Source organism: Seriola aureovittata, chromosome 22, assembly GCF_021018895.1.
Source record: "Seriola aureovittata isolate HTS-2021-v1 ecotype China chromosome 22, ASM2101889v1, whole genome shotgun sequence".
NCBI lineage: Eukaryota > Metazoa > Chordata > Actinopteri > Carangiformes > Carangidae > Seriola > Seriola aureovittata.
Window position 1 is genome coordinate 2,097,888 of NC_079385.1, and position 24,577 is coordinate 2,122,464.

The 24,577-nt window shown below is 41.7% G+C and overlaps 1 protein-coding gene across 2 annotated transcripts in view; it reads right to left on the reverse strand.

Moving 5' to 3' along the window:
* cnot4b (CCR4-NOT transcription complex, subunit 4b) overlaps positions 1 to 24,577 on the reverse strand; it is a 33,658-nt gene extending 9,081 nt beyond the window's left edge. Inside the window, exons 1-11 of one of the 2 annotated variants that reach the window (XM_056367860.1) lie at positions 24,352 to 24,577; positions 14,761 to 15,000; positions 13,595 to 13,792; positions 11,724 to 11,810; positions 11,516 to 11,617; positions 11,298 to 11,423; positions 10,557 to 10,678; positions 10,221 to 10,391; positions 8,958 to 9,015; positions 8,529 to 8,784; positions 5,938 to 6,507 (exon numbers count right to left, since the gene is read on the reverse strand). In XM_056367860.1, the coding sequence (XP_056223835.1) occupies positions 5,938 to 6,507; positions 8,529 to 8,784; positions 8,958 to 9,015; positions 10,221 to 10,391; positions 10,557 to 10,678; positions 11,298 to 11,423; positions 11,516 to 11,617; positions 11,724 to 11,810; positions 13,595 to 13,792; positions 14,761 to 14,934 (1,864 nt within the window). In that variant the 5' untranslated portion in view covers positions 14,935 to 15,000; positions 24,352 to 24,577. Of the gene's footprint in view, positions 1 to 5,937; positions 6,508 to 8,528; positions 8,785 to 8,957; positions 9,016 to 10,220; positions 10,392 to 10,556; positions 10,679 to 11,297; positions 11,424 to 11,515; positions 11,618 to 11,723; positions 11,811 to 13,594; positions 13,793 to 14,760; positions 15,001 to 24,167; positions 24,303 to 24,351 lie in introns of those variants that run through there. The other variant, XM_056367861.1, reaches the window with a different exon arrangement.

The following is a 24,577-nucleotide window of genomic DNA, read 5'->3' on the forward strand; positions in this document are numbered from 1 at the left end:
ATACACAACCTGGATCTGAAGCTCATCTACTCTTACTTCCTGCTTGACATATCTGGATCAGGCATTGAGCCCCGCCCACCACCTGCTTGCTCCAGGTGGACAGGTGAAAGAGCAGAGAGTATCAAGATGGTTAGAGGAGGAAACATGTTTGAGCCTCAGTCAGACCCAGACGGATCAGAAGGGTTAGCATAGTTAGCATCTTTTATTTGTTCATGTTGTTTGCTAGCTTGTAACTGGCAGTGGCTGACACAGTCTTAGTGGTTGTGCTAATGCTAGCTCTCTCTCTCTCTCTCTGTACTGACATGGTTTCAGGTTTATTTAGCCCCGCCTCCCGTCCCCACAAGTTGACAGGATTGGTTCCTTAGGTTTGTGACGTATGAAACCCTGGCTGTCTGAGTGTTTCCACCTTGAACTGCAGTGCACCAATGACAGTCTCATAAAAGCGGATTCAGTCATGGTGTTGATTATTTCACTCGTCACATGTCTTGTATTATATAAAAACATCATGTGGATGGTAACAAGGTTAAGAACTTGATTTTCATCTGAGGGGGGTCTTTAAGTCCAGGGGAGGACAGGAGTGGGCTAATTATTCATCTGCCATGTTTTGTCCTGCAGCCCAAAAGCAGTCCCACTGTGCTGTGGTTGGGAGCTGGAATCATTTAGAGTTCTGTCTAATGAGACACAGCAGACAGCAGGCGTCACGACGAACACATCCTTTCCAGTTACCATGGTTCTATGAATAATAATACTAACGAGACAAGATGATCGTTAGTTGACTAACTCATTAGCTCCCACAGCTATAGCTTGCTATGAGATTGTTGAATAGAAGAGACAATGGAAATGCTATGAAGCATTATTTATCACAACGTCTTGAGATGTTTAGGTTTAAATAAGATACTACTAATTACATTCAGTGGAGGAAAGTAACTAAGTACATTTACTCAAGTATTGCACTTAAGTACAATTTTGAGATACTTGTTATTTCCATTTTATGCTACTTTATACTTCCACTCGAAAACATTTAATTGTTCTACTCCCCCGCCTTTATCTGACAGCTTTAGTCACTAGTAACTTTTCAGATGAATATTAAGCTTTAAAAATACAACACATTGTTCTAGATTAAATCAGTGGTTTCCAACCTTTGGCTTCTGACATCTTAAAAAAAAGCAGTGTGTGGTTTGGGTCACAGCTCCACAAAATAATTATTTTTTCTCACATGGTTTCATTTCAATAAATGTTGAAATGATCCAACATCTCACCAAAAATCAAAGATTAGAGAAAAAGTCCAAAAGCTGAAAACAGATTTATGAATCAGAACTTTTTTTTTTTTTTTTTCTTCTTCTTTCCTCTCCCGTTATTTATCTGACGACCCTCCAGATTTATCTGGTGACCTTGTATATAACTGTATATAACTGTGTAAAGTACTGCACACTGGCTCCATCTCCAGCAGCTACAACAGTAAAATGGTGCTGACACACTGATGCTTCAGTGCTTCATCCAATGATGTCATCTATAACACAACAATTAGAGGGAACAATCAATAGTTTTATTTTCATACTTTAACTAATATTAATACTAATACTTATTGAAGCAGGATATTTCATTTAGACTACTTGTAATGGAGTATTTTTACTCTTACTGTATTTGTACTTTTACTTTTTTTTTTTTTTTTTTTAAAGAAAGGGTCTAAATACTTCTTCTACCACTGATTATAATAAGCTTTTCAATTAAATACTGTCAAGCAGTAACCCCCAGAACATCAGTGATTAAGAAGAAACAATCCTCCCTCAGTATTCCCCTGTGATCCTTGCTTAGCCCTCACCATGCCCCTTTTTCATTTTAATCAGGCTGTCAGGCAGGGAAGCATGACTGGCATTAACATCATCACCTATGTTGCCATTTGCATCCCCAGATAAACAAGCACTGCCATGTTTAATTCATGAGAACGAGATCTGCCTTCAGAATCTGTTTTAATCAAGTTATCCAGTGCCACTCCTTCACAGCGATGAATTATTTACCACTGAATTAGCTGATATCTTCTATGACTGTTATCAGAAGAAGGTTGTCTGCCAATGTAGCCTCGTGCTCTTCAAAGAGTTTCATGTAACAATCATTACCTTATATTTAGACATTGCTAAAGCCTGATACATAATGAGATCAGAAATGGTGGACAGCTCCAGCCTGAGATAGAAGCTGCTGCTTAATTTGAGTATCCTATGCGAACAGCCCTGTCTGCTTCATTTAGACTTCAGCTAACTAGCTTACGACCTACAGCAGTAAATCTTCGTTACTTCTGAGGAGCAAAGCAGCATGACAAGTTTTGTAAAAAGCCCTGTTCAAGGCTGGCACATCACATTTAGTACTGTAGTATTCCCCATCTGTGTGGCTGCCAGTCCTGGATGCTACTGTGAATTAGGCTGACATCAACGGTTCTGTCTTGCTCTTTATTGGATTTGGGGAAGTTAACATTCCAGTAACCACAGATTAGCTTGTTACAGATATACTCAGTGGTTCGACCTCATCCTCAAAGTGAATTATACTATTTAAAAGTAGCATAAAGCTAACCTCTGTGTTGATTGTACAAGTGTGAAGTAATTGTCTATTGCTCCAAACAGGGAACAAAACAGCTGTAAACTTACATTCTGATAACTAATGCAGTACTATGAACATAAAATTATAATTTATCTTCAGTCACGTAGCATGACACATGGCTTCAGTTTTGTACAGACTTTCAGAGTTAACATTAATTAGCTAGCTGGCTGCAGCTAATAAAATCTGCTAGCAAAAGCTGGTATTTTATACAAAATTGCCATTTGGTTTAGTCATGTGGTAGTTTTCCAGAAGATTATTGTACAAACTGCCAGAGTTAAGATTAATTAGCTATCTGGCTACAGCTAATAGAAAAAGCTGGTATCTAAACCTGCAAAACCACAATCGGTAGCTTATGCTTATCTGCTAATGTTAACATTGTAAACTGCACAGTGGGAACTGCAGGACCATGTTACATAATATATTCTACATATATATTATAGGCTCTGAGCCTCTCTTCTGACTGGCTGACAGTTTTCTGAGTGATCGAATCAAAATATAGCAGATTTCATGAAAACACTGAGAGAAACCAAATCCTGCAAGGCTGGATGGTAGGTCAGGTGGGGCGGGGCTTGGGGCATGGCTGAGGCTGGTGACTGATTTGTTGTGACATCACAAAGTTCCAGAAGTCCTGACAACTTGTTTTAAGGCTCAGTTTCTGAATACAGGCTGTGTGCATTTCTCTGTGGACTGAGCGCTTTGATAACTTCACAGTATAAATATAGAACCTAGACCTGCTTTGTAATCAAACAACACATGGACATCTACCTTTATATCATGTTGGACCTTTAAAGAAAAGACACATAACAGTAACTAATAGGCTACCAGTTCTAAGTCATCTAATAATGAAAAATTATAAGGAGATATCATAGATATGTATATTCTTATAGGACAGTTTTCCTCTGCGTGCCTCCATTAGAGTTGTAGGTTTAGTCCATGAATCTAAGACCATACCACTTTTTTAGATATTAGTAGAAATACATATCATCATGATGACTTAGGGAGCAGAGAGACCTGAAATCTATTTGTAAGGTGCAGAGAGCTGCTCTTGTCACTGCTGCAAAGCTCCTTCTCTTTTCTTATCTCAAGCAAAAAACAAGAAGAAGATTTGTGTTGGCATTTACAGCAGGTGTTGAGTGACACCTCAGTATAAACCAGTACAGACTGGGTCTGTGTTTGGTGATGCTCAGAAACAGACTGGAACCATAGCTGTGTTGCAATGATGCTACAGTAAATGAGTGTGCTGCCACCAAGTGGTCAATAAATGAACAATTGTTTACCCACAATGCAGCACACTACAATGATGTCATGTTCTGCAGAAGCAGTCCCTTTCAAGAATAAATACTTCACACATCAGAATCATTTTTGATTTGATTTTGACTGAAAAAAATATAAAAATGATGTTATTTTTTGTTGGGGCTTGTACCAAACAAACATCTTCCTTTATATCTGGAGAAAATTATTTGGAGGCTTGCTGCATATCTGTAGCACCACATTTATGATTTGTTGCGATATATTTTACCTTTATCAAAAAAAAACGCAGCTCCTGTGATTTGGATATTGCACGTATCCAAATTGCGACTTTGATAATACTTCAATTAATTGTTCAGCTTTAACTTAAATCTTACAAAGACATATATGTAAACCATTTGCAGAGTGATAGTAGGCTAGATAATCTGACAAGATAAACTAACCAATCACATACAGTAATTTTACACAACCTATGTTAGCGCTGCATCATGCATGTGCTGTGAAACATTGCACATGCAGCAATTGTTTTGTAAATAGACGATGGAACATTGAACATCATCATCATCGAAAACATGGAATTCATCGTTTAACTGAAACTCCTTTTAATTTACCTCGCAGGTGAGGGAAATTATTTATTTCTGTGATGTCACCTAATTGGGAAGAAGCAATATCTCTTAAAAATAGCCCTGACATTGCTAATTTTCAAGAAATTAATTGATCAGTAATCCTTAGATTTGAATGGATGCAGTAACACTGAGTAATGAGACATGAATAAATCTGTGTATTATCTGAGGAGCTGGAGCAGTGATCAACTGTTGGTTTATCATCACTGTTTCGAAGCTTAGGTTGGCAGGATGTCAGTTTAGTCATCACGGAACATCTCTCCTCCTGCATAATGTCCGATTGTCTCATCCTACATTCCACCTCCTGGCAGCCGCTAACAGATGAATAACATCTGGATCAGCAGAGATCTGATTTCCTAAGTTAAGAAAGATGACAGACGGCATTTACTCCCAGTTCTAAAAGTAGTTCCAAATATGCGTCACTCACACACGTGCTGTGATAGCTGATAACAGCTCAGTGGTGTGTGTACTCCTACTTGCACTGGCATGCATCACTGGGCTGCGTGTTGCAAACACAGATGTGGGTGTGTTATGAATATTACATGTGAACAAAACGACACAGTTTCCCTCCCTTCAAAGCCTTCTGGGAGTCTGACAATGTCATAAATCAAAAATAGTTTTCCTTGTTTTAACATTTCAACCCCAACTTCAACCCAGAAAAACGGTATAATGATGGCGTGATTAACAAACAAATTAGGGCAATTAATGTAATCTATTTTGCATTATGATTTTGGCTTTCAACAAATATGAAAACAAGATGATCAAGATAAAACCATTATTGTGCCGCATTCTGTTTCTCAACAAATTTCATCCCCCCTACAAAGACCATACCCCCATCCACTTCCTGGTTATGTTTCGGCGTATGTTAGCAACGTAAGTAGGAATGCGTCATCTTGAGCAGTTTGCTGGTTCAAAGACTTTCAATATAAAGTCAGGAGAGACCATGTCCTGTTTGGCTGCTGTCCCACACTTAAGTTCTATCTTGTATATCCAGGAAACCACATTGACGCACTTTTTTTAATTTTGTTTTTTCTTTTTAGTGCTTGATATTAGCTTTACCATCAACAAGCTGCCACCAGGATTGATGTGTTGTAGTTGATCTTATTTATTTTGATTTAAATTATGTTTAATAATTTTTATATTATATATTTAATTGTATATTATAAACATAACATTTTATTTATTATTCTATTTATTCATATCATTTTTAAAATGTATTTGTTTTTCCATTGAAATGTATTTAAAGTTCAAGAAAGTCTCCTGAGTCTGCTAAGTTTGTGACGTTTCCAAAGTCAATGAGTAATCGTGATCTCAATTTTGATCAAAAATAATCATGATTATGATTTTTGCCATAATCGAGCAGCCCGAAAACAAATGACACTAAACAGCAACTTAGACCTGTAATTCACATTAGAACAGACAGACACCACTATATGTAGACAGGCCACACCCCCTCTCCCTGATCCAGTCTTACCTGTGATGGGGATTCCTCCCAGCCCAGAACTGTGATGTCCCGGCAGCAGTGTAAAGTCCAAGAAGCTGCTGTTTGAGGCTGTTGGACTGACTGTGTGGTTCAAATGAACAAAGTTACTGCGAGAGGAGGTGGAGCCCGTCCAGGACTGACGGAACGCTGAGGAGGAAGGGGAGGAGAAGACCGTGGAGGAGCAGGAGGATGAGGACGGTGATGATGAGGATGATGATGAAGAATTAAGGTGAGTGGGGAAGCTGTAGCCTCCCCTGTGAGGGTGCTGATTCTGGGAGAAATGGTGAGAGTGAGGGAGGTGGTGGGAGGGTGGGGGCCCTCCTGGGGGTCCGAGGCCTTTATTTAGCAGATGTTTGTGGTTTCTGTGGGGGAGGAAGCTGGGGGGCGTCAGGGAGGAGCTGAAGCTGTCCTCAACACAGAGCTCCTTCTCTATGAGGTCAGCCAGACCCCTGCGAGTGACGTCGAAGGGGTCAAAGCCCAGATCGTCCTCCTGCTGCTGCTTGGATGAGCCGAAGCCGAAAGCTGCCTGCCAGTCTGTAGATGATGACACCGGGATGGTATCTGTACAAACACACACACACACACACACACACACACACACACACACACACACACACACACACACACACACACACACACACACACACAGGTTCCTCAAGCAGCTCGCCTACACTGCAGCTACCAACACCTCTGTTTTTATTATGCAATTTTTAAGCAGTGTTTGATGTTTTATTTTTAGCTTTAACTTGGCAATTAGTACGATATTGAAGTAGAAGTGATACCTCTACTTACATCTGATCTCAGAACAGCCCTCTGTCCCATAAAGGATCTGATTACTCATTTGTTTTCATCATATTATTTACTGCCCTCTTGTGGTGGCAGCAGGGTGTTATCTCTGAAGCTAGCTTTGACTTCCAGCTGTTGTATCTATGGTGTCATTTTTGTGGGTGTGACCGTGTCCGGTTGACAAAGGAGAGGACAGCATCTAAATTTGGAGGTTTGCACATTGAGGATAATCCTGTGATCTTTGACTGCTGATAACGCTATAGCCAAAGTGTGCTTGTCAGAATGGCCTTGACTCTTCTACTGTTCTGAGATCAGTTATGATATTGCAGCATCATGATGTGGAAACTAAACTTGTGCGTTAAGCGTCAAAGATGCAGCAATAGCAAGTAAGTAAGCAAATTACACTGATCTATCATCTCTGTGTGAGATCTACTGTAAGTTAGAGACAGAATGTTGTTACAGGAGTAGAGCCGCTCCTTTCAGGAATAGATCAGTACGTAGGTTGTGTGCGTAGCGAGACAGAAGGAGAGAGAGAGAGAGGGAGAGAGAATGAGAGAGAGAGAGAGTGGTGATGCTGGCGACCGGAGAAGAGAGTGAGCTGCTTAGTTAGAACATAGCAGTGTAGCTGTGAATGTAGCAGTAAATATTTGTGCACTTGAGGCTGTTTGTCAGTAAATAAATGCTACGACTCCTAAGGACCCAAGTCCCTGTGTCTCCAGTCCAGACTATGAGCCAGGAAAGATTAACAACATTGAGGCAGGATTCTACATTGCCACTGGAGTGTGTCATTCTCAGATAATGGAAAATATTCTGCTTAGCTCTGACTTGCCTATCTGTAAACATCTGTATCTGTAGAACACGTCAAAGGTGTTATAAAGTCCCTATGTTGGTTACCGGTCAGCTTCCGTATTGATTTTAATATTCTTCTTATTTGTTTTTAAAGCACTTCATGGTCTTGCAGTGGCAGATATACCTCACATGCTGACACTCATGAACCAGTGCGACTCCTCAGGTCCTCCGAGTCTGTTAGTTGTTTCAAAGTGCAGGATTCAAACCTTTGGCGGGGCAGCTTTTAGCTTTTATGCTCCGAGCTGATGGAACAGTCTGAGAGCAGCTGCAGGTGTCGAAAGCTTTAAACCTAAACTCAAAACCTTCCTCTTCAGCCTGACTGTTAATTAAATCTGGTTTTTAGTCATTAGTCACTTCATTTTATTCACTTGTTTTATTGTTTATCTACGTTGTGAATTGTATTTTATTGTACTTTATCTGTCGTTTTATTATTACGTTTATTTGTTTGCTAATGTGATCATAGCTTTTTCAATCTATTTTATTGCATTTCATTATCAGCTTTCTTACTTGATTTTTCCTTTTTAGCTCATCAGTTGCCTTTCAATTTACTTTCATCTGCACTAACCTGTATGAAAAGTGCTATACAAATAAAATTTGACTGACGGATTGTAAAAGTCACCGCACGCCACTGATTCATTTGGAGTCGTGTTTGTGTTCGTCTGCTAAATGTAAGTTCAACATTCCCTCTCTTTTTGCTCTCAAGCCATTTCTGAGGGAAATATCTGCCTCTGTAGCTGCTACATGCTCCAACATCTTCACCAGCTGCTCTCTGCGTCTGTCTGCTGTTAATTCCCTGCAGGTTCATCACTAAGTTAGCTCCTTTCACATTGTAACTATTTTCAAATCAGTGTTCTATTGCCATTGTAAAACAATCCATTAAATTCTGTTTTAAGAACAACTGGAGACTTAAAGAACCAGTACAGCCTGCTATCAGCGGGCAGACCCACCTGAGGTGAAGAGGCTCTGTGGTTCTGGTGCAGTGGGCCAGTCGGAGTTGCTGTGTGGGGAACTGGGGAAACTGCACAGTCCACTGGGGAGAGGGTTTGGATGTCTGAAGTTACTGTTGTCTGAGAACAGAGACTGGGACTCTGCGGCAGCCACCTCAAAAAGGGAGTGAGCTGTGTGGCCTGTGACACTGACGGGAACCACCAGGCTGGGCTTGCTGAGGCCAGGAGGGGGCGACGGGAAGTCACTGCCCGGGAGCTGCAGCACACCAGAGAGTACAGTCTCTTACTTTATTTATGAAGCACATACATTAAATCCTGATATTCAAGTGTTTTTCCAATCGGTTTCATGTGTTAGATCAAACGTCCAACAACCAAGTCTCAGGCCACCTTCACTCACACATTTAATAATGTCTAGAGTCCATTTCTTACCAGTTGTGAGGTTTCACCGTTGCCTATACTGATCATTTCTGGCAGTTTGTCGCTGGGGCTGAAAAATAAAAGTAGGAAAAAAAAGTAGTTAGACTCACTCACCAGAATACTGAGGAGTGTTTTAACCCTATCTGATAATGTCACTACCAACACAGCGTAAAGGTGAATTGTTACAAAGTTCCAAATAAGCACACACACCACAAATAAAGCCCATTTGCTAATGTGAAGAAAACTAGAATCACCGCCTCATGGTCACAGTTTCTCCTTCCTGAGTTACAGTGTTAAATAATGACCTGAAGTGTTTCTGCAGAACATGATGATGACACAGTGAAGTTGACCTTTGACCCTTTGAATATAAAATGTCATCGCTTAATTTGATCCTTATAGACATTTGAGTTAAATTGTGTCACAGTCATTTCATCTTTGAGTTCTAGAGAATGTTTGTGCCAAACGTGAAGAAGTTCTGTCAAGGCGTTACTGAGATATCGCGTCCATGAGAATGTGACAGACAGACAGACAACCTGAAAACAACATGACTGTTGCCGGCGCGGAGGCATTTAAAAAAAAAAAAAAAAATAAATAAATAAATAATCATTGAGGTAAAATAAATTCAGCATAATGTATTTCCACAGAACTAATTCCATCAGTAAAACATCATGTCATGTCATATTCACCACTCTGCTGAGAACAGTTTCTCCCCCCATGCGAGGGTTGAATAAAACATCCACTTACCTATGCGTTCTGTATTTAAACTCACATTGTATAATAACCTTCATATATCATCTGTCACTTGTTAAATATAAATACAGGCAGGCTGTATATACTGCACACAGACATGCAAACATGCACCCACTGCACATAAAACCACCTACTGTATGTATATAAAGAAACTTACACTACCCACTTAATATTTATTTCAGCACTGCCTTTACTCGCCCACGCCTTTCACCACCTGTTTCCTACTGGTTGACTTGATATGGATATACTAGATATTGTGTGTTGTGTGTTTTCCTCTCCCTCTGAATTGTGTATAATATAGTCATATATTTATGTTTATTTATCTTTATCTCTCTGTACTGTGTGAGAGTCAAATTCCATGTATGCACAAACATACTTGGCCAATAAAGGCTGATTCTGATTCTATACATGACGTCAAGACTTTTAAAAATAGATGACTGACCTACTTGGTTAATGCAGCCTTTGTATCAAAAGAGAATGATGAATAATCTACCTTGTGCGGAGCTGTCAAGTTAGTTAGTTTACCTAGCAACGTCACAGTCTGAAGAGAAAGGAGAGAGGTCCGGTATGGGGCCAAGGCTGAGGTCAGGTTTGGGGCCCTCAGGGGAGGAGTGTTCAGAGTCGGAGCCATCTAACGGTGGACTCTTCCTGTGGTCTGACGACAGGCCGTTGGTGGTTTTCCCTGACGGCTGTAGACTATGACACCACACACACAGAAAGCAAAGAGAGCTCACTCAACAATGTAAAGCTGTGCTTACATATCTTCATTTACAATGAGTGAAGTGAAGGAGAGAGGAGCATGTCAAAAGACTAGACACACGGATACTAATACACAAAGACAGACTGATGCTGTTTGAATACATGTGTAACGAGTTGGCTTTGCCCTTTGGTTTGTCCCCTGACACAGCTGAGGTCTGTAGAAAGGTCGGGTTGATTTTGTAGAGGTCTTGTAGTTTCTGCTCGTACTCTTGATGCTTTCCTGCCTGGAAGCAAAAGGACAGATCAGAGAGAGCATCACACAAAAATGTCAAATACCAACAGATAGTTTGTTATGTTGGAACTTCAGCCAAACTAAGGCAAAATACAAGTGGAGTATAAGTTAAACACTCGGCTTGAACCTGTGGCTGGTTTTGCTGCCGTCGTTTAAACACTTATTGTATGAACTACATGTCTTAGCTAAACAGTAAGCAGTAAATATTTGTATATTGATAGATGTGAGTGTGAGTGTTGCAGGAACATTAGACCCCTGCAGATGGGACATTCTGAGCCTCAGTTCTGTCAAGAAGTGTAATGTAAAAAGAAAAAGCTCAGATTCATGGATTTAGTCATTCCTGTTGCCCCCATTTTTGCACCATGGAAAATGGCACTGGATTGGCTGCTTGCAGTTCCTGTTTACACTGTTGCCATGGGGTTACAAATAACTGTCACCTGCATTACTTAGACTGAAGAAAATCAATCTCAATCTGCTGATTATGAGGCAAGTTCAGAGTGTCTGATTATCCTTCAATGAGCGATTATCCAAAATGGACATTTGACATCACTGGAATCTGTGAGCTCAGGTTAGACTGAGTTAAGTTCAGTTCATTCTCCACCTCCACTGACCTGCATCTCCTCTTTTGTAAAACTAGCAGCTTCATCCCCCAGCTCGTGTAAATACATGCAGTCTGGTTTGGGGCACTGCATGCTCTTTAAAAAGTAACTGCAGTATTTTGTAGTTCCTAAAGAAGCCTGAAAAACACAAAACATATTTTACAGTTAACCAACAACCAGCTGATGAACCTTGTATGAACTCTCTCTATACTTTAATCCTTGGAGCTCACTTTCAGTGTTCTGCCATCCACCACCACGTTGTTGACACACTGGATTGCTCTGAGAGCATCTTCAGACCTTATATATGTGACATAGGCACTGGCGCTGGGTCCCTGAGGAAAGGTCAGACAACAGAGACAAGGCTGACATTAAAAACCAGTTTCATCAGTGTGGCCCCCCCCCGACAGAGGCCCCCGCTGACGCTGAGGATGGCCTCACCTGTGAACCGGCGTACGACGTGCTGTTGTTGATCACCACTTTGTGAATCTTCCCGAACTTCCCAAAATATTCTGGCCTCTTTAAAACCTGTGAAACGCAGAGAGCAAATATTTAGCTGTAATAATCATTTATCATCATCATGGTTATTGCATTAATGATCATTTTTTTTAAATTTCATTTGGTGTAATTGCAGAAGGCCAGGGAGACGTCTAAATGTTACTACAGGGAGCCTCACGCAGACGTTTCGCTGCACGTAGTTAATACTGATGCAGATGATCTGAACATTCACTTTAAGTGCCAGTGTGGAGAGACAACCAACATGTTGCGTCATCCAAACCACTTACACTCTGACTAGGTCATGTTTCTTTCACCACAGAAATACTGCCAAGGTAGATCTGTGGTGTCACAACATGAGATGGAGATGTAAATACAAGCTTTTATCTCATCATGATTAGATTATTGTAATTCACAAATCCTCCCTACAGTGCTTACAAACTGTGGAAATGCTGCTGCCAGGCTTTCAACAAAATCAAACAGATGGTCACACATAACACTTATCTTAACCTCCCTGCACTGGCTTCTCCTTAAATTTCAGAATCCGTTTTAAGATAACTTTTAGAGCCCTACATGGCCCCAGAATACATCACAGATCTCCTTCACCCTCACACCACGAGCCCAGCTCTTAAGTCTTCCACCCTTGGTTTTTCTAAACATACCACAAACACGCTTTAAGATCCAGGGCGATGGCGCCTTCCAGTCAACAGCTCTGAAGCTCTGGAGTATTCTCCCCCCCACTAAATCTGAGTTCCCTTGACTCTGTGGACTCTTTTAAAAAGTAACTGAAAACCATCTGTTCACAAAGGCTTTTAAGTAGCATTTGGTATTTTATGCTTTTAACCAGTGTCCTATATCTGTTTTTCCTCTTGTACATTTCATCTGGTGATATACTTTTGCTTTTAATTGATATATTTTGAGTTTAATTTCTTTATCATTTCTTTTAATTGTGAAGCACTCTGTGACTAGTCTCTGCGAAAAGTGCTACACAAATAAACTTTGCTTGCAAAACCCCAACAAGGAAAAAACACTTCCATCTCTTATTGTTTCTCCTCATACAAAGCTGAATAAGGTCACAGCGTCCTTTATAAAGAGGTAGATTTAAGAAAATCATTGGTTTTCTGCAGTTGATCAGTTGTTCAAACCATTTCACTGCTGTTATTATGCTGCTCAGCCTCTGTGACGCTCCATGAGACTGCAGCTCATAGATGGAGGTTTGGAGTTCAGCCATCTTGGGATAAGATTTTCTGCGACAGGGTTTTGTTGCCTTTTACAATCCCTTAGTAGTAAGGTTAGCAGAATTCTCCACAAATACATATCTGCTGGAGCATTGTTTTTAATCAAAACTAGAATCACCGACTCGTGGTCGTTTCCTCCATCAACCTGCCGAGTGTCAGGAAGGAGAGACTCTGACTGTATTTCCTGAGTTAAAAGTGTTGAATAATGACCAGAAGTGTTTTTGCAGAAGATTATGGTGTCACACTGAAGTTGACCTTTGACCTTTTTGACATGAAATGTCATCACCTCACATCCTCATTTTATCCCTATAGACATTTTTGTATTTTACATTAATTTATTTATGCATGTCTGTATTTATTTAATCAATTATTCATTTCTACATTTATTCATGTATTTATTTCTGTATTTCTACATTTATTTTTATTTTCATTTAGGTAGATGAGTGTGTGGTATTTCCTCCCAATGCCCAATTTCATCAGACAGATAGACAGATTACATTGCAACATACACTGTGAATACGTGTGAGTGTGTGTGTGTGTGTGTGTGTGTGTGTGTGTGTGTGTGTGTGTGTGTCTCACCTCAGGGTCAGCCAGCCTCTGAGACAGCCCGACTACGAACACCAGGTTTCTCTGGACCACGCGGACGCTGGCCAGATGTTTCCTGTTCTCTGTGATCTTCTGCTTCTTCTCGTTCTGTTTCTGCTTCTTTTCGTTCTTTATCCTCTGCAGCTCCTCGTGTGACAGAGGCTTGTACACTGCAGGGTCTTCTGGGTAAGGCTGCACAACACACACACATCATTTAAGGAAAAAAACATCCCCAATCTAATGTTCTACCTGTCAGGTATCATATAAGCTATGGTGTTCAGTGTGAGTCAGCTCTTTGATGAGTAACAGATAATGTAAGAGATAATCAGTTAAATCAAATGGCAAAAAGTCAAGAGGAGGGCTCCAAGTGATTGTGTGTGTGTGTGTGTGTGTGTGTGTGTGTGTGTGTGTGTGTGTGTGTGTAGTGGACATTAATGGTGTAAAATAAATATAATCATAAGGAGAAAAAAAAATCAAATAAAATATAATAAATAAATAAATAAATAAATCATACGTAAAGAAAATGCTAATATATTATAAAACTTAATATACTATGATATAAAATGCGTAGAATAGCGTAGAATAATATGATAATAGTGTGGTGGTGTTATGACAGAATAGTATGTTTTATTTTTGTAATAATTATAAACATGTGATATTATAATAATATAATAAACATTATTATATAATGTAAGAATCATAATTTAACAACGTGAAGTTAGATAGCGATGGGTGTTGAGGTCAATTCCCCCCAGTGTGAAGATTTACCGCCTTTCTGTTTTGTGTCAGTGCAGCAGCTTTTGGTTTATTTTGTGTGGAGCTCTGCAAATTTATGATTAGCATTTTATAGATTAAGTGTTTGACGATTTTATAAAAAAGGACTTATTTAATAAAAAAAGTGAAGATTAAACAAGTATTAATTGAATTAACGTGATTCCTCGCATAAAGTCCTATAGTTCTGTAAAAATACACTTAATAGAAGATTTAACTCATGATTCTTTGGTGCATGCTGGTCACCTTACAATGGTGTATTGGTCTAACATAACTAAATCAGAAGTGAGCATCAAGGTTTGCATAACTGTGGTGACCGAATCTCTTTCAGTTGGACTAGTATTAGTTATTGTGAGTCTGAGCAGGCTTCAGAGGAGACTGGGGTCTACCTTTCTGCAGGCGGGACAGAGACCGTTCTCGTCCGTCCTGATTCGATGCCAGCAGAAGCGGCAGATCTGGTATCCACAGGTGCAGGGGAAGAAGTTGACGTCATCGATCTCCAGCGGTTCCATGCACAGCGGGCACTCCATCGGGTCGTCCTTCACCTCGGGGCTTCGGAGCATTCTATGATTCCACTCTAACTGGACTGGACAGCTTTCACAGGAGAGGGACGGGAGGAGCTGCAGACACTGGAGCAGAGATAAACAGGAGCTTAGCTACATGCTAAATTCAACAGCATCGTATTGAACAATCATTGTAGAGTGATTTTGGAATGATGGAAATGTAAAACTAATAAAATACACATTGATTTATTACATGACTTTTTCTGTGACTGTATTTTTACTGTGCAGTAGTTCACCAGCAGCCCCCACATCATTAACCCCCCCACCTGCTGTGAGTGACCTGAACCTGAATGTCTGAAGAGTTCAGATGATGCTCTGTCCATTTCAAATAGAATTTAAGAACACGCCCAGAACAGTCAGCTGGTTAATGGTTACTTTTCATCATCAACCTATGTCGGTAAAATTCAGTTAACTCTGTGTGTGGGCTCCAGGCTGCAGCGTACAAAACACACCTGGACCAACAGCGGATGAACTACGACCTAGTCGGTCAAATACTGCATTTCTCTGTCTGTTTGTGACGGACTTTGACTGGATGTTTCCAGCGATCGCTCGTGTTTCTGCTCGAAAAAACACTGAACCATACTTTGAACGTTTAGTTCTCTCTGCCATTGTGTTTTTGTGTGTGCTGCACGGCGCTCCAGCATGAGACAAAGCTGACCACGCCCCTTATACACACAGGCTCAGAGAGAGAGTGAGAGAGAGAGAGAGAGAGAGAGAGAGAGAGAGAGGGGGAGAGAGAGATAGAGAGACATTAAACCTTATCTATACTACACTAAGGCCGTTTAATACCAGGTTTCAGTACCATCCCTACAATACAACACAAACTACAGTTGAAAGTTGGAACATATTGACAACAGACACTGCAGTTACTTCCTGGGACAGGTGAAATTGTTTACCAAGGCTGCTGTATGATTAAAGCCTCTCTGTGGTCTAGAGGATTTATTGTAAAGAAAAAAAAACAACAACATTTATCTGTAACTAAACAAATGAACGGTGGGCCGGTCGGACTTGATAGACGGGCCGGAGTTGGCCAGAGGGCCGCCAGTTGAATCGGCCTGGTCTAGTTGTTTGTGGACATTTTAATGTGGAAAAGTTACAGATTATAATTTTAACTTGAATACACACTAACACACATGGATCAGGCTAGAATTAGGTTGAGGAAAGGCATTTAGTTGTGAGGGTTAAAATTAGGGTTAGGGGCTAGGGGATGCATTGTCAAATAGTGTCCTCACAACTACAGTTACACCAACACGTGTGTTCCTGTATTTCTGTGTGTGTGTGTGTGTGTGTGTGTCTGTCTTGACACTCCAGCGTCTTGACATTCCAGAATCTACATTATGACATATTATATGACACATAGTTAGATTTAGAGTTAAGTCTCACTCAGAAGACACACACTCCCACTCAGAGACAGAAGCCAGTAGACTACACATGTGCTAGAGAGAGAAGCAGTCTACAGTCATGGACCACCCTGAGACAACTACCGTATCTGAGGTTCCACTAGAGGAAAACATCCCAGAACATGGAGAGGAGTGTGAGGTCAACCAGAAAACCACAAACAAGAGCTGTATCTGAGGAGACATGAGAGGGAGTCTTCCCAGAGCAGAGAAAGGACTCTGAGGTCCACCAGAAACCAGAAGAAAGTACCAGATCTGAGCCTTCAGCTTCCAGTGAGGCACAGTGTGAGGACCAGGTCTGGCCCCTTGTCACCCTGCAGACAGTCAAAGCCTTGATGATATGTCAGGCTGTCCAGACCATGGCGGGTCTCACCAGTGCAGAAACGTTTCTCCAGACGTCAGGTATGTCAAGAGAGTCTTCAAGGCTGTGAGGAAGGACCCGTCAGTGCCTGCTGGAGTCACTAGTTGTTCTCCAGGACACAGTGGTCGTCGCAGTATGAAGGTACTTTTGGTGCAAAACAACTGAGCACATGTGAAAGTGGAATTAGTAGTTGTATAAAATAGTCACAGAAAAGATGCTCTAGGAGTTACGCTGTTGTAGATTTTTTTTTCTCTCCCACAAACACAACAGTTACACCTTTTCAAATCCTTCATTGCAGGCGCACAAATCCTGTTTAACAAATCACAAATTAAGAAACTCATACACTCACATTTTTGCTACAGTTGCTGCAGTGAATGTGGTGCAAAACACACCACAAAACACAAGATGTGAGAGTATGAGTTTCTTAATTTGTGATTTGTAGAACAGAATTTGTGCAGCTGCAATGAAGGATTTGAAAAGGTGTAACTGTTATGTTGTGTGTGTGCAACACGTGTGACTATTTTAAACAACTACTAGTTCCACTGTCACAGGTGCTCAGTTGTTTTGCACTAAAAATACCTTCATGATAACGCAGCCATCGTCCAGTCTCCCCAGATTCACCTGAAGGAGCTCCTGACTCGTCTGGCACAGAAGGATTCCTCCCAGACGCTGTGGACAGACGAGCTGATGGTCTTGGCTTTCATGGCAGGACTCTTCCTCTCTCCCCTACCCTCCCTTCTTTTCTCCTCTCTCCCCTACCCTCCCTCACTTCCTCCTTTCTCTACCTTACACTCCTTCCCTTTCTCCTCTCCGCCATCACTATCCCTTTCTTCTCTCTCACCTACCTCCCTCCCTCCCCTTACTCCCTTTTTCTCCTCTCTCCCCTACACTCCCTCACTTTCTCCTCTCTTTACCTGACACTTCCTCCATTTCTTCTCTCTCCCCTACCTCCCTCCCTTTCTCCACTACCACTACCCCTGTTTTCTCTCCTAACCTCCCTCCCTTTCTCGCCTCTCCCCTACCTTCCTTTCTCCTATCTCCCCTTCCCTCCCTCCCTTTCTCTTCTCTACCCCACCTCCTACCTTTCTCCTCTCTACGCTACCCGTCCTTGCTTTCTCCTCTACTTTAACCTCCCTTTGTCCTCTCTCCCCTACCCTCCCTCTTTACTCCTCTCTGCCCCAATCTCCCTCAGTTTCTCCTCTCTCCATCCAACCCTTTCTTTCTCCCCTACACTCCCTCTTTCTCTAGTCTCTCTACCTGACACTCCCTCACTTTCTCCTCTCACCCCTCGATCCCTGCCTTTTTCCTCTCTATTCTCTCCCATACCCCCTCCCTTTCTCCTCTATCCCCTACCCACCTTTTCTCCCCTACCCTCCCTTTCTCCTCTCTCCCCTACCTTTCCTCCCTTTCTCGTCTGTCCCTTACTCTCTCCTTTTTCGCCTCTCTACCTGACCCTCCCTCCTTCCTTTATCTCCTACTCCCCCTCAATTTCTCCTCTCTGTATCACTTTCTCCTATCTCTACCTGACACTCCCTCCTTTCTCTCCTCTCTCCCCAACCTGCCCTCCCCTCTCTCCCCTATCCCTTTCACCTCTCCCTTCTACCCTCCCTTCTTTTTCCTCACCCTCCCTCATTTTCTTCTCTCTACTTCCAACCCTTTCTCCTCTCTCCCCTGCTTCTCCTTCATTTCTCTTCCCTCCTCTCTGCATCCAACCGTGTCTCCTCTCTCCCCTACGCTCCCTCACTTTCTCGTCTCTCTACCTAACATTCCCTCCCTTTCTCCTCTCACCCCTACGCTTCCTGCCTTCCTCTTTTCTCTCCTCTCTCCCCCACCTATGCTCCCTCAATTTCACCTTTCTGCCCTACCCTCCCTCACTTACTCCTCTCCCTTACCCTTCTCTTCTCTACCCCACCACTTACTTTTATCCTCTCTACACTACCTGTACTTGCTTTCTCCTCTACTTTAACCTCCCGTTGTCCTCTCCCCTACCCTCCCTCACTTTTTCCTCTCTACCTGACACTCCTTCCCTTTCTTCTCTCTCCCCTGCCTCACTCCCTTTCACCTCTCTATAGTACCCCTCCTCCTTTTCTCCTCTCTCCCCTACTCTTCCTCTCTTTCTCCTCTCTCCCCTACTCTCCCTGACTTTGTCTTTTTACCTGACACTCCCTCCCTTTCTTCTCTCTCCCCTACCCCCACTTTCCCCTCTACCCTCCCTCACTTTCTTGCCTCTCCTCTCCCCTTCCCTTCTTCCCTTTCTCCTGTCTCCCCTTCCCTCCCCCAGTGTCTCCTTTCACCTCTATGCTCCCTTCATTTTTCCTCTTTCCCCTACCTCCTCCCTTTCTTCTCTCTCCCCTACCTCCTCCCTTACATTCCCTTCTCTACTCCTCTCTACCCCAGCCTCGCTTCTTTTCTCCTCTCTCCCTCTCCTTCATTTCTCCTCACTCCATCCAATTGTGTCTTCTCTTTCTCTCTCTCTCCTACACTCCCTCACTTTCTTCTCTCTACCTGACACTCACAAGTAGGGGGGTGGGGGAGAGAAGAGAAAGGGAGGGGCCCTTTCTCTTCTCTCCCCCAGGAAGTGACCCCCCTACTTTTCTCCTATCTACACTTCCCATCCTTCCTTTCTCCTCTCTCCCATACTCTCCCTCACTTTCAGCTTTCATCCCTACGCTCCCTGCCTTTCTCCTCTCTCCCTTACCCTCCCTAAGTTTTTCCTCTCTACCTGACACTCCCTCCCTTTCTCTTCTCTCCCCCACCCCCTACCTTTCTCCTATCTACACTGCCCGTCCTTCCTTTATCCTCTATCCCCTACCTTGACTTGCTTTCTCCCCTCCCCTCTCCCCTATGTCTCTACTCTATCTAAATCATACTGTTTTGTATTATATATAGGTTGAGATCTTCCCTGTAAAGTGTCTTGTTATGTAGGTTGTGATTCTGTGCTATGTAAGTAAATCTGCACTAAAGACTTCTGTGTCATACCTGCTCATTTGTTATTTATTCAATCAATTATCTTTAAGCATGACACTTTGAAGTTGCACAAAACAAAAGTTTAGTCTGGAGCCCTTAAATGAAAATGTGCCTGGTGGAGAGGGAGAGCAAACCAGAGCTCACTACAACGACACCACAACTGATTTTGAGGGTGCGGGTGCAGGTGGGGAGAGACCAACTGAGCCAGTGAAGAGGAAGAAGTGATACTTTCAAAACACCCTGGCTAATGCTCTACCAGGAAGAATAGCTGCTGCAAAGCAAATGTGCTTTTGGTGTGGAAAGAAAAGTGTTTTTAAATGCCTTTAAATGGCCTTTGTATATAAACATGGTGTACCCGGTTGACACAGAAATAGAACGGGCTTTGGAAGATACTTTTATGAATTACAAAACAAAACTAACACCTACTACCTTTAAGTTTCGCCTTAGTAAGCATTGCAATGAGCAACTTGTTTCAAATTTATAGAAATGGTAGACGAGGATTAAAGGACTCGGAATTATGGATATCCTGATGAAGTGTTTTTCTGGCTCTGATCCTGATCCAATTCCATATTAGATCCATATTTACAAAAAGAATATACTGATAACCTAACACCAAACCAAACCAGGGTTTTCATTGTCTGTGGCTGATGTAAACAGGAAGTATGATGTTGACATGGAGGCCAAAAATTAATGATGCAAACCCAGTCTCCATTTCTTTATATCTAGTCCAATTTGCATCATTAAGTTCAAATCACATTGCATTGGCTACAACGACTTCCTGTTTACACTGGTGATATTCAGACAACAATCACCAGTATCATCCTTTGATACTGAAGAAAACATCTAACCACTGGAAGAGCAGGCTGTGCTGATTCTATAAGCTCCAATTTAACTGAATAAGGTCCCTGAGAATAAGTTTGGATGTAAATAGGTCGTTTTAAAATGGTTGAAAACTCAGATGACTTCTGCAATAATTACAAAACACAGGTGGTCCCTGGTTAATATCAGTCCTATGCAACAATGAGCAAAACTGCAGTGCTGCAACACTAGCAGTTCCTCGTTTACTCTGCTTTCCTGCATGGTCCTGAACTGAGTAAATATGTTTCCTCCTGTGTGTGGCAGAAGAGCTTCCCACAGTTTAAAATCCCAGTATAAATCAGCCTCACAAAGTGCTGCACAAACTCAGGGCCTATTCATATGTTCACGGAGTAAACTGTAACCTTTGTATTGTGCTGTCATGCATGGTGTCACAAGATGAAGAGCTTTCTTTCAGGGAAACACCTGAAATATCTGTATAGGCATGCCAGCAACCTTACAACACAAACATACTTTCCTACACAGGTTCTGCTGACTGAGAAAGAGCCAGCCTGAGGCCTTCACTCACCTACACAAACAACAAGAGACTAAAAGCAAGCTCACTCTGAATTTTGTCCATGATGCGATTGGGACTTTCTCATTAATGATTAACTGAAATACATTGTCTGCAAGTTCATAAAAAGAAAGATAAACACCTGGTTTTGTGGAGGAGGGCCTTTCCAGACACGGAGGCCGGATTAGACCAGAGGAAACAGGAAGAGGAAAAAAAACAAAACATGCACAGCTGTTTGCATGAGACGTCAAAACTTAGTATGACATGAGTACTTTGCTTATACAGATGTTATCAGACAGATCGAGAGTAGGAAGTCATTTCTCAAACGTTACATCAATAACGCTATTGTGAGTCACTTTTAAACAGAGGTCCCACTATATGGCTGTTAAGAAGACCCTTCATTATCGTGGCAAATAAAGCCGGCATAATGTGTGATAGATGCCAGAATCAGACGCACGTTGTATAACACACCAGACACACACAGAACTGAAGCAGGGAAAGTCTAGTTCATCTGAACCACTTGACACCCTGAAAAACTTAATATACAAAGCCCCTTTTCAATTTAACAAAAAAAAAAAAAGCCAGAATAACTCAAATGTTCAAAAGTTTTCAACACAAGCAGAGAATTTTGACATTGCCACGGACACATTTGAGAACTGAAAAAATACTGCGGTTTGACACTCGGCTCTTTACACCAACAAAATCAGGCTCAGTGTCATAGCAATTAGCAATTGTCTGCTGGGCGTGTAGTGTAGTGTACAGTGGGTTTATCTTTTTCAATGACAACAGCTGCCTGTTTCTGCTGGAAGGTACGCTAACGAGAGTGGAGTTTGCAGACTCATACATCCAAAACAATGAGCTAAATGAGGTTAAAAAGCTCCACAGAGCTGAGGGAAACTGCAGAGTTGGTGATAATCTTCTGTAGATGTATCACTATGAGAGAATTCTTTCACATTCTATCATGTTTTCATTCGATTGGATTGTTAGGATCATAAGTGTTGTGGTGGTACAGAGACGACCGGTCTACGAATCATAATCTTCATTCGTTTGGTACAAATGTGAAAATGAAATAACAATTCTAACTGTAATCACAATATCTAAAAATAATCGCAATATGATTTTCAGATATACAGGTAGAAACTTTAGCCTCGTCATCCACAGCAAATATCATGACAAGCTGGTTCTTAGCTGTAGAGAAATCCTGATTTGGAGGCAGCATTACTGCCCACTGTCCTTTCTGCTGGTACAAATACCTTACCCCCACTTTAAAAGTGTGTTGTTTTTGACAGTCTGCAATACTTATTTTTAAAAAGGAGAAGGCAGTGAAAAGTTGTGTGATCAGTTCTAACACACGACAGAAAAACTTTGCCTCAAGGCACGACTGCACTCTGACAGATGGTGTTAGAGGCAGGAACAGTTCTGTCAAAGTCAAAACAGTTCTCTACACTCTGCCTGTTTCTCTCAGCATGCAGGTTTGAATCACTAGAGGGCTGAGTGAGCCATGTAAAACAACAACAGGACCTGATCCCCCCCCACTGCAACAAACAAATGCAACAGTAGCCTGACAACACAGGCTGAATGTCACAAATGTGACAACTGCAAAATGAGGAGGAATAAAAAACTGCTACAATCAACTCAAGTGAACAATGGAGCAAAATGAGGAGTGTAAAGCCACATCAGCAGCTCTTATCATACCACTGTGTGTCTCGAAGAATGGCTTGTGGATAGCTAACCTTTTTAGAGCAGGATGAGTCTAATGAGAATAGCGTCATGTGTCAACACTGAGCTGTGCCATGGGGAAAATATAATGGCACCAGCACACTCTTCACTTTGTCCTGACAACCTTTATCACTTCAACTTAACTTATTCATTCAAAATTAGCGGTGTTTACTTGAGTACTGTACTTAAGTATTTTTACAGTATCTGTACTTTACTTGAGTATTATTTCTTTTTAGAACCTTCTGACTTTTACTCCACTAAACTTAAAGACAAATATTGTAATTTTGACTCTACTACATTTCTATGAAGTACTCTTACTTTGAAGTAGAGCTTTTAGTCAGTGTAATGAATTTTCTTCTATTTAAAAAAAAATGTGATAGACCATACACTGTATTCATCACAGGAGAAAAACCAATCACAGCCAACTACTCCACTGTCAGTCATGTTTGAACCTGTCAGTGTCCAAACGATGGCAACGTTAGATAAAGATGAGGCAGAAGATTCTTCACCAGAGACCTGATCTGATCTGAAGTCTGTGTTTGAAGGTTTAGAAATAACAAAATTAGCCTCTCAGTCTTTTAATTAAATTATGCTTTGTATCATATACTACAGGTTCTACAGACAGTCAGTCAGTCAGTATGTTGAGTCATTGGGTTCTGCAAATGTGGAATACTACAACAATGAGTTGACATAAAAAAAAATTAAAAAATGTACTTTTGAATACTTGTATTACAACACAGTATTTTCAAGATCGAGTACTCCATTATAAGAGAAAGTTGTTTTAACTTGAGTACTGGAATCATATTTGACCAGGAGGATGTATACTTCTACTCAAGTAATGAAATTGTGAGCTGTGTCCACATCTGCTCGCAAAGAAGACAGGGCTACTATATTATTCATACAAATCATATATGATCAGAGCAGGAAACCTACTGAATACTGAAGTCCAGGTCAAGTATGCAAAGTTTGTAACCCTCTTAGCTAAAATATAGACAGCCAAATAGCGCCCTTGTTTAACTGTCACGCACTTGTAATAAAGGTATGAAAATAGAATCCGTGTTGGTTTGAGGGTTAGAACCGTTAGCTTTGTTGTAGCTCATGTGCCGGGTGAACTGTCACTCCAGCTGGGCGCTGCCGGTGCTCCTGCCGGGCTAAGCTAAGCTAACCAGCTAAGGTAACCAGCTGCCAGGCTGGAATGCCGCTAACTAACTGTCTGTCTTCTACGACGTACGCTAAGAGGTGTACTGCATGAAATACAACGCTCACCGTGACACGAACCCCCCGCTAAAAGTTACCGAAAGACACTAGTACTTCTTCGCACAATAACGTGTTGTTTCTAAGTTGTATTCCTTACAAAAAAGTGTGTCGGGAAGGGGAGTTTACACGGCCTGAGCCCGACATAACCGCAAAGCCAACCTACCGTTGAGTTAAGCTGCCTCGGCTATCCTCCCGAAGCAGCAGCGGCTGTGACGGATGAGCTGTCGCTTGACAACTGTATACGGCTTTAGCTGAACGGTGCCACTCATGTCTTCCAATGACAATGATAATTCTGTGGATAGCGTAGTTTATGGCGTTGTGATAATTGGGATAGTCAGGATACTCACCCTGCCTGAGTGGGATTCCTCTCCAGGATGTTGGAGGAGAAGTCCAGCGTCACAGTAACAGTCACTCCCCTACAGAAAGCTGCAGGCTGCGGGACTTAACATTTGTCTTCAGTAAACAACCGGCCTCTTCTCTCTGCACGTAAAGGTGCTGACTGCCAACTTACAACACAAACCACCATCTTACACTGGAAAGGAGGAGAGAGCAGGAGCAACTACACAACTCAGT